This window comes from Otolemur garnettii, unplaced genomic scaffold, assembly GCF_000181295.1.
Source record: "Otolemur garnettii isolate 467f Iridium unplaced genomic scaffold, OtoGar3 scaffold00108, whole genome shotgun sequence".
Taxonomy (NCBI): domain Eukaryota; kingdom Metazoa; phylum Chordata; class Mammalia; order Primates; family Galagidae; genus Otolemur; species Otolemur garnettii.
In genome coordinates this window covers 5,831,556-5,842,654 of record NW_003852503.1, presented here as the reverse complement: position 1 = coordinate 5,842,654, position 11,099 = coordinate 5,831,556, and the positions used below count along the sequence as shown (strand labels likewise).

Here is an 11,099-nt window from a genome sequence, read left to right as displayed (position 1 = left end):
GGCCCGGGCTGGATTCAAACCCGCCAGCTCAGGTGTATGTGGCTGGTGCCTTAGCTGCTTGAGCCACAGGCACTGAGCCAACCTCTTAAATTCAAAACACATCCCACACATTTCTGACAAAATGCTAGCTTATAGGGAATTATCTCAGTACAAAACACAATGTATGATTTGTCATGGTAGAAATAAATTACCCTAAGATGAGAGATCTCAGATTTAGAAATGCAGTCAATTTACTACTACAAGTTGAATATCCTTTATGTGAATGGCTTGAGACCAGAAGTATTTCAGACTTTGGTATTTGCATTCATTATACTTATTGGCGGAGTATCCTTAATCCAAAATCCAAATCATTTCAATGAACATGTCCTTTCAGCATCATGTTGGTGCTCAAAGTTCCAAATTTTGGAGCATTTTGGATTTTAGACTAGGGATACCCAACTTGTATTTTGCATACAGAATAATGCTATAAAGCAATTTACCTAGCTTCAATGGCTATGTCAGCATGACACCAAAGACTAAATGAAAAATGAGGAATTTAATCATGTTGCTATTACAGCTTTTTAAAAAAGGTTAATTTATTGACAACAAAAAAAAGCCAAAAACTTGGAAGTACTTAGCATAAAGTATATTTGCTGATAACAACATGTAATTATGGATAAAAGCATACTCATAGGCAACTGGACAGCATTGATTCCAAGTACTCACCATGAACTTCTGTACACTAAGAGGGAAAGTAGCGGAATATAGTAAAATCTGCCTGTTTTTAGGTAGCGTGAGAATGATATCCTCCATTATCTGCACAAAATCCTGTGATAGCAACTTATCTGCCTGCAGTACAAAGAGAACACAACTTTCAAAACAATGAAATGTTTCCTTTGGTTAATATATGGTCAAAAAATAAAGTATCATCTAACAAGAGCATTTGTGGAATTCTTCTGTTGTAAACAGTAAACCCTCTCCAACACTGTATAGAGTCCAATGGTACCAAGATAAATTTCCAGTGATTCAGGAGTGGGAAAAATCTATAATCCCCGTTTTCTAGCGGAAAAAAGCTTTAGACAGATGAAACACCTGGTCCTATAACAGAATTTTAATGTTATTCCCATTAAATAGCTTAAATATGTATAGTAGTTAAAAGTAGTTCTGGAGTTAAACTACTTGAAATTTTGTCTTCTTTATTACCAGCTGTGTTCATCTATTCCTTACATACTAACTACTTTATATTAGAAACCTACCATAAATGATTATAAAAATTAAATGAAAAAACACATAAAGTACTTAGTGCTAGCACACAAGTGATTGATTGGGCCATTCATTCATTCACTCATTCATTTATAGAGACAGGCTCTCACACTGTCACCCAGACTAGAGTGCAGTGCATTGACCATACTTCACTGTAACCTCCAACTCCTGGGCTTAAGCAATCCTCTCAGCTTAGTCTTCCAAGAAGCTAGCACTTCAGGCAAGCCCAGATGGGGACGGATTGATTGATTTATTTGAGACAAGAGTCTCACTTAGTTGCCCTGGGATTGAGTACTGTGGTATCATAGCTCATAGCAACCTCAACTTTTAGGCTCAAGCGATCCTCTTGCCTCAGAAGGGACTATAGGTACCTACCAAAACACCTGGCTAGTTTTTTATTTGTAGAGATGGGATCTTGTTTTGCTGAGGCTGGTCTCAAGCTGTCGCCCTGGTTAGAGTGCTGTGGCATCACAGCTCACAGCTACCTCCAACTATTGGGCTCAAGTGATTCTCCTGCCTCTGTCTCCCAAGTAGCTGAGACTACAAGCACCTGCCACCATGCCCGGCCATTTTTTGGTTGCAGCCGTCATTGTTGTTTGGCAGGCCTGGGCTGGATTCGAACCCACCAGCTCAGGTGTATGTGGCTGGTGCCTTAGCTTCTTGAGCCATAGGTGCCAAGCCAAAATCTTTTTTGAGAGCTGGAATCTTATTTTGTTGCCCAGGCTGGCCTCAAGCAATCTACCGGACGTCCCAAAGAGCTGGGATTACAGGCATCAGCTACCATATCCAGTCTCACACTATGATTAGTTAATATTTAACTTGTAGATAAAAGCCTTGATTCAAATTAGACTATGATCAATGAACTAGTTACCCTATAACACAAATGAAATGGAAAATAAACTTTTTATCAAACTATTAATAATACTGATATGCTACAGATGTTCCTTAACTTACAATGAGATTGTGTCCTGATAAAATGCAGCATGTAAAAAAATGCATTCAATATAACTAACCTACCAAACAGCAGTTTAGCCTAGCCACCTTGAACATGCTCAAAACACTTCCACTGGCTTACTGTTGGGCAAAATCACCTAATATAGTATACTGTAGTGTATTAGTTGTTTACTCTTGGGATTGTTGTGACTGACTGGGAGCTACGGTTTGCTGCCACTGCTTGATATCATGAGAGAGTACTGTACAGCCTATTGCTAGCCAGGGAAAAGATCAAAATTAAAAATTTGAAGTATGGTTTCTCCCAAATGCATATCACTTTCACATGATTGCTTCTGCAAAAAAATTATAAATCAAAACATCTGAAGTCAGGGACCATCTGTACATGTACAAAACACTGCTAGATCCCAAGGATACAGCATTTAATAAGTTCTTAAAAGGAAATTTATAACCAATGTGGTGAGATAATGCATGTAACAGAAACCAAAAACTAAATATGAAGTAGTATACACAAAATGACCTGTTAGAGACAGTATGCTTCCCAAAATGTATCACTGAACACAAAGGGACTCAGAATGAACTTATTTAGAGTTCATTCTGCAATTCCTCTCCTTGAAAAATAAAAATAAAACCTAAACTATTTAACGTCTCCGAGAAAAAGATACAGGCTGAATTCTTACGAATACCTACCATCTACTGCTTCTGAAAGGTAAAACATACAGCTTTTGTTTCACTTACTGGCAGTTATAAATAAAGACAGTAAAATACAGAATAGCATCTTTCCAAATGAAGAGACATTACCTCATCCAATACTATCATCTGGACGTGATCAACCTTTGCTACTCCTTTCTTAATAAGATCCAGGATTCTCCCAGGGGTAGCGATCACCACGTGAACTACACAAGATTTAGAGAACACATATCCTCATTAATTTTAACTTGGGCAAAAAGGATATTGAAAAGGTTTATCATATACAGTCAGGCACTAATTAATGACAGGGTTCAATTTGGAGAAATGTGTTGTTAGGAAACGCCATAAAGGTACAAACCTAGACTATATAACCTATGCCATCATTTAACTTCATCATAATCTTCTATGACTATTACTGTATTATATATGTGGGTCCTATGCTCACCTCAAAGTCATTATGTAGCACATGACTGTTATCTTTATCAGAAACACTGTTGCAGAGAAAGAAATAATATAAAAAGGCAGGAAGATATCATTTTAGGATAGAGACTTCCATTTTACCTCAGAATGGCAAAAGAATACAGAATACTCATTTGTTTCACTCCTATACAGGGTGGGCTACAGCTTCCCAATTCTGGAGGCATACTTTCTTGTCTTAGGACAATCCCCAATGACTAATAATTAAAGGCATACCAGGCTTCTGACATAGTTTGTTATAAAGATCAAACATAATCATTGTCAAAAACTATGCAATATAATAAACAATGTATCACTTAATCACATGAAATTCTGACTAAAATCTATCTATAATTTTATAAGTGATCTTATTCTTCCTGTTATCTTTTTTCACTCTGTAACATACCATGGAAATCGCTTCACTCTTTAATGACTACATGGAATTCCGCTCAGACTATACCCCGAGTATTTAGCCAATATCCTGTGACATTCAGGTTGGTCCAATTTTTCAGTTCTACAAACCATCTTGTAGTACACAAGTTTATACATACATTCTTACATTTATCCAACTGTTTCTTCAGGAAAGATTCTTGAAAATATAGATTTGTCACTTAAAAATATACTGCCAAAATTCCCACAATAGGGATTTTATCAATTTATACTCCCATAACGTAAGATAGCCTATTTCTCACACTGGCTGATATTTAGCATTACCAATTAGATACAATTAATATTAATGTCATGTTTTCATTTTTAAATTACCAGTAAAGTTGAATATCCTTTTCAATTACAAATTATAAATGTGTCCCTTAAAAAATGAAATGGTCATTTCCTTTATTCATTTTTTAATTCTTAAAAAGAATTTATTGAAAGGAATAAACTGTGACTAAAATTATAGAGAATTATTACCTTATATTAATAATTTCCTACCTGTGTCATCAAGCCTCATTATGTCATCTCGTAAATTGGTTCCTCCTGTGGTTGCCATCACTTTGGCCCCTCCCATGTGTTTGCTGACCTGGATGCAAATTTGACTGACCTGTAGAGCAAGTTCTCTAGTAGGAACAATCACCATTGCTGGAAAATATCAAGTAAGAGAGCAAAAGGGGGTGGTGGGAGGGGGAGAAAAGAATATTCATATTTAAAGAATTTCAGAAGCTACAGATACACTGCCTTTGTAATCTAGAGACTGAGATACACTAAAAAGTTGACCCATTAGACCTAACGGATGCTATGAAAGTCAAATGAATAAATCTTTTAAAAGAGAACCTAGTAAAGTGTTTCAGAATTAAACTTTTGCCCAGGCTGAGTGCCCGTATCTCAGTGGTTAGGGCGCTGGCCACATGCTGTGGGGTTAGTGGGTTCAAACCCTGCGTGGGCCTGCTAAACAATAACAACAACAAAAAAAAAATAGCCAGGTATTGTAGTGGGCACCTATAGCTCCAGCTACTAGGGAGGCTAAGCCAAGAGAATTGCTTGAGCCCAAGAGTTTGAGGTGGTTGTGAGCTATCATGCCATAGCACTCTAACGAGGGCGACAAAGTGAGACTGCCTCAATTAAAGAAAAAAAACAAAAACAAAACAAACAAAACCTTTGCTCAGCAATACTACTGTACAACTATACAAATACTGAACTTTTTTTTTTTTGTTTTTGAGACAGTTTCATTATGTCACCCTCAGTAGAGTGCTGTGACATCACAGTTCACAGCAACCTCAAACTCTTGGGCTTAAGCAATTCTCTTGCCTCAGCCTTCCAAGTAGCTGGGACTACAGGCACCTGACACAACCCTGGACTATGTTTTGGTTACAGTTGTTTAGCTGGCCTGGGCCAGATTGGAACTCATCACCCTCAGTGTGTGGCTGGTGCCATAACCACTGTGCTATGGGTGCCGAGCCTGAACTCTTCTTAATTACAAACCTTTAAAGCAGTGGTTCTTAACCTGTGGGTCACGATCCCTTTGTAACAATGAAAATACATTGTGGCATTAGGAAAGTTGAGAACCACTGCCTAAGGGCTGAGTTGGCAACTATAGTAAACTATCAAAGTTTATTAACTTAATATTTCTTTTTTGTTTGTTTGTTTTTTGTTTTGAGACTGTGTCTCTGTTCCCTGAGCCAGAGTGAAGTGGCATGATCATATCAACTCCTGGGACCAAAGGATCCTCCTGCCTCAACTTTCTCAGTAGCTGAGACCACAGGTGTACCACTAATTTTATCTATTTTTGGTAGAGATGGGGGTCTCTCCCTCTTGCTCAGGCTGGTCTCAAACTCCTAGCCTCAACTGATCCTCAGGAACCACTACACCCAACCTTAACTTGCTATTTCTAAGAGTCCTAACTACATTTGACAGATAAACACACAAGTATGAAATCCCTGCTACCCAAGTTCATATGAAAATAAAAACAATAATTATAGAACAAGAAAGCTAAAAATTTATGAAAAGTTTTAGAGGTAAAAAATTAATCCTGTTATCTTATCTGGGGTACAAAAAATAGAAATTTATTTCTTCCCCACTGCTTAGGCTTTTTTTTGAGACAGAGCCTCAAGCTGTCACTCTAGGTAGAGTGCCATGGCATCACAGCTCACAGCAACCTCAAACTCCTGGGCTTAAATGATTCTCTTGCCTCAGCCTCCCAAGTAGTTCGGACTATAGGCGCTCACCACAATGCCCAGCTATTTTTTGGTTGTAGTTGTCATTGTTGTTTGGCAGGCCTGGGCTGGATTTAAACCTGCCAGCTCTGGTGTATGTGGCTGGCACCTTAGCTGCTTGAGCTACAGGTGCTGAGCCTGCATAGGCTCTTAAAATCCCCAAATCACAAGCCTTGAAACAGAAATTTATGTTTCTAACAAGGAATTCTGCTGACACATATCTGCCACAGGAAATAATTTAATTCTACAGCTCATAAGAAGTAATGTCAACTAATTTATCCTCTCCTGGCTTTAGCTTTCCTATCATTAGGGTGATAATACTTAACTTTGCCTGTCTCACTGGAATGCTATCAAAACGGTGTTATGTAAAAGTACTTTGAAAACTAGAAATTCCTTTAAAAGTTGGGAACCATTTTTTAATACAATTAGGCCAAAAACTATAGAAAGACAGCAGGTGGAGGGGGGTGGGGGACAGGGACAGGGGCAGGAAAGAACAATTAGGTCAAAAAAGACAGACTACAAAATTCTAGATTATGTAAATTCTGATTAAAAAAAAAAAAGGACGTATCTTCTACATAGCTCCAAGGCTTAAACTGCCATTCTTAGTTTAAAAATGAACACAAACTTTCCTCCAACTAACCTTGTATATTGTCCTTCTTCAGGTCTAGCCGTTCAAGTAAGGGAATGAGGTAGGCACCGCTCTTGCCTGTTCCATTTTTTGCTCTAGCTAAAATATCCCTACCAGATAAAGCAATGGGAATGCTCTCCTCCTAAAAGAGACAAAACAATGCAAAATACTTATGAATAAAAACAGTACACAAGCACATTTTGCTCCAAAATACACTAAAAGATACTTCTTTTGGTATTGCTGTGAAGTTCTACATTGGCATTTTTTATATGAATAGCAGAGACCCAAGTAAATTAGCAAGACATGTCATTATCACTATCATTATAAACCCGTACTTATCAGAATGGTTCATAAATCAGAAAAACCAGCACCAATGATTCTCAGGAAAGACTATGTATTGTATTTTCCTACCAGGAGCTGCATGTAATAAGATAGAATTCGATCCCTCAGTAACTCATAGCACAAATTATTGTACGCTTTGGAATATTATGTGACCATCAGAAAGGAGGCTATGGAAACACTAAGATTCACAAGTGCGGTGATATATTAAACTTAAAAAAAGCTGAATATAAACATTATGTTTACCACAAAATTTGGGGGGGGAGCATATAAAGAAGCCCACAAGAAAATAAAATGGTAGCAGCAGAGGGAAAAAAAGACTATATACGCTATTTTGAGATGAGTATACTATTTGTGGTGAAAAATTATAGCTTGGACAATTTATCCCTGCACAAAACAGGAATAGGCTGGGGAATTTTAACCCCAGCTCCTATACAGCATTTATTTATATGGTACATAAATCTCTAATATCTGTGTCTTACTCTACTTTTCTGTCTTGAGATATTTTCTAGTAGGGGGTTAATTCTACTTCTGTTATCTCAATCTATGCTCATATCACTGAGGGTGACTTTTCATTTTCATATTTGTTTACTTTATGTGTAATTTGCAAATGCTAACATTTCTTTATCTACTTTTTCTTTTTGGAGACAAGAGTCTCACTCTGTCTCTCTGGATAGATTGCCATGGGGTCCTCATGGCTTACAGCAATCTCAAACTTTTGGGCTCAACACATCCTCTCTGCCTCAGCCTCCCAAGTAGCTGGGACTGTGGGCACTCACCACAATGCTCAGCTACTTTTTTTATTTTAGTAGAGAAAGAGTCTCTCTTTTGCTCAGACTGGTCTTGCCTTGGCCTCCCAGAGTGCTGGGATTACAGGTGTGAGCCACTAAGTTGGTTGCTAGTATTTATTAACTTAAAATTTCCCAGACAATAACAAAGGATTCTCAAAATGTTCTTAAATATACATATACAGAGAAAAATTAAAGTAAACAGGTATAAACAAGGAAAAAGCAGCACACTAGACATGCTCAGCTAAAAAAACCCTCTACAGACAAGTAACAGTACAACTTGGTCCCACAGACATTCATTACTCAAGGGTATTTAGGATATAACATGTTGGGAGAATATTTCATCCCAAAAGAACTGAAGTCTTAAACCTCGGAAAATTACTGTTAAGTCTGTATATAAATTTCTACCTAGAGGCAAATATTAAGTTTAAAAAAATACATTTTGCCACCCTAAATTTAACTTTATAGGCCACCTAGCTAGACAGTATTTGCCTTTCACCTCAAACTCTAAAACATAAAGATTTAATGACAACAATGCATTTCAGAGATAAGTAGCAACTATCAGAGGCCAGGTGATTCTTCAGATGATTCAAATTTTATACATTAGCTCCAAATAGAAAACAGTTCTAACAGAGACTCAAATTCAGACTTCTATTAAAAAGGACAAACAGATCTGCTGGTGTTAGGTGTTATGGTAAAGTATTGGGCCCTAACCCAAACTAATGAAAACACAAGCCTTGGTCATAAAAGATTAGAAAAGATAATGTCAACAGCTTAATATGAATAGCAGTGGCAGCAACAGCTACCACTTCTACCATTACATCAAGTATATGTACCTAGAAACTACTCTTTAGATTTTGGGGGAAAAAACCCCTGCTTTTCTTATAAGGCCCTCTCTTCCCCCTTTCATCTTAAAAAATAAAAACATTTAGGGTGGTGCCGTGGCTCAGTGAGTATGGCGCTGGCCCCATATACTGAGGGTGGCGGGTTCAAACCTGGCCCTGACCAAACTGCAACAACAAAAAAATAGCCGGGCGTGTGGCGGGCACTTGTAGTCCCAGCTACTTGGGAGACTGAGGCAAGAGAATTGCTTAAACCCAAGAGTTTGAGGTTGCTGTGAGCTATGTGATGTCACAGCACTCTACCAAGGGTGATAAAGTGAGACTGTCTCTACAAAAAAAAATAAAAACATTTAGGATTTTCCTGTTTAGATGAAAATTTTTTAGGTGTTCATTCATATACTATTTCAGGGCCTTCCCCAAATAAATTCCTAAAATTAATAAGTAGCTGTGCCCACTACAACACCTGGCTATTTTTAGAGACAGAGTCTCACTCTAGCTCAGGCTAGTCTCCAACTCCTGAACTCAGGCAATCCAACTGCCTCAGCCTCCCACCTGGCCCCTCAAGTTTTTGTATTATAAAAGTTATTAATTTGTGATTCTCATGCAATGGGGACAAAGTTAACTATAATTAAGTAAAAGAACTAAGCACATTCTGTACCTATAGAAGTACTATCATTCAACCCTTCTCACAAAACAAGAGAAAAACAGATGTAGCATCTTATTTGCCATGGTTCTGCTTTTGGTGGGTAAATTCCAAGCTAAGACTAAAAGAATAAAGAGTCTGATGTGGACATAAAACTAGCAGTCAAATATCTTAGCAAAAGAGTTAATTTTATTACTTACTTCTAATTAAAAGACTCAGAAAAGATATCAAAGAATTTAAAACCTAGTTTCTGGTTCTAGAGTCTCAAATTTCAAATGGAATTCAATATATTATTTCTTTATTAAAAAGCCAAACAATTTAATAATATACACCTAATACTTTTTATATATCTAAATTTGAAAGGTGACTGTCTACCTGTAAACATTATTTTTAAAATGTTAGAAATACTTTTAAAATCCTAGTTTTTCTTTAAATTCTTCCATATAATTCATAATAAAAGGAAAGACTTCCTTTCCTTTCAGCTTTAAAACTACAGAACGCATCATTAATTATCATCACTACCAAATTAAAGCACATGCCCTAGAGATGGTAGAGTGGTATTGTATTTGTGATAAGAACTTAGTGAATGGTTCTGTTTGCTCTGTAAAAATACCACATGCTCTTACCACATAGCAAAATATACCATGCCACTGTAAAACAGAATTCCCATACTAATATTTGTTGAGAAAGAAAGAACCAGAATCTTTAGTCTTAAAAAGAGGGGACATTTTAACAAGTCTTTCAAAAAGCTAAAATTATAATTCATTGAATTCCAAGTTGATACTGAAAAAATGAAAAATCCATTCATTCATCTTTTTTGCCTGGCTGTTAATTATTCAATAAATTGATAAAAATGTTTAATTAGTTTTTCAACTGGTAAAAAGAAATGTAATGGGATTTTTAATTTCTAAAACTAAAAAATTAGGCTTGGCGCCTACAGCTCAACAGCTAAGGTGCCAGTCACGTATACCAGAGCTGGCGGGTTCAAATCCAGCCTGGGCCTGCCAAATGACAATGACAACTACAACCAAAAAACAGCTGGGCATTGTGGTGGTGCCTGTAGTCCCAGCTACTTGGGAGGCTGAGGCAAGAGAATCGCTTTAAGCAGGAGTCTGAGGTTGCTGTGAGCTGTGACACCACAGCACTCTACCCAGGGTGACAGACAGCTATGAAACCCAAGAAGAAATCATGGGGAGCTGCCAGGGAGGAAAAAAAGGAGGAAGGAAACTAAAAACTGGTCAAAAAACTTAGTACTTAATTAGGCACTTACATATCTTATGATATTTACATTTTTTCAAGTTAGGTATTTTTTATTTTACAATTAGAGCCTCAAAAAGATTTGTTTTGCCCAAGGTCACAACACAAGAAATGCTAGACTCAGAATTTGAACTTACATCTACAAATTACAACAGTAGGCAAGAAGGTGCAGCAACTGGAACCCTTGTACACTGCTAGCGGGAATGTCTAGCCATAATGAAAAAGGGTCTTGTAGTTCCTTACAAGGTTAAACAAAAAACTAATATGAGCCAGCAATTCTAGGCAAATACCTAAGGAAAATAAAAACATCTCCACACAAAAACTTATACCTAAATATTCACAGCAACATTATTCCTAATAGCAAACAGTGTGAACAACCTAACTGTCCACCAAGTGATAAACAGATAAATCAAAAGTAAAAGAGCCATACAACAGAGTTATTATTTGGTAATAAAAAATGAAGTCCTGGCTCAGCGCCTATAGCTCAACTGGCTAAGGCACCAGCCACGTACACCTAAGATGGCAGGTTCGAATCCCCAGCCCGGACCCGCCAAACAACAATGACGGCTGCAACCAAAAAAATAGCCGGGCGTTGTGGCGGGCGCCTGTGGTCCC

General features: G+C 37.4%; 1 protein-coding gene across 5 annotated transcripts in view; it reads right to left on the bottom strand.

The window, feature by feature from the left end:
* DDX6 (DEAD-box helicase 6) overlaps window positions 1-11,099 on the bottom strand; it is a 37,661-nt gene that overhangs the window by 13,945 nt on the left and 12,617 nt on the right. For all 5 annotated transcript variants that reach the window (XM_023517316.1, XM_003796840.1, XM_023517314.1 and 2 more), the window contains exons 5-8: window positions 6,628-6,757; window positions 4,270-4,416; window positions 2,995-3,089; window positions 706-828 (exon numbers count right to left, since the gene is read on the bottom strand). In XM_023517316.1, coding sequence (XP_023373084.1) covers window positions 706-828; window positions 2,995-3,089; window positions 4,270-4,416; window positions 6,628-6,757 — 495 coding nt within the window. The remainder of the gene's footprint in view (window positions 1-705; window positions 829-2,994; window positions 3,090-4,269; window positions 4,417-6,627; window positions 6,758-11,099) is intronic.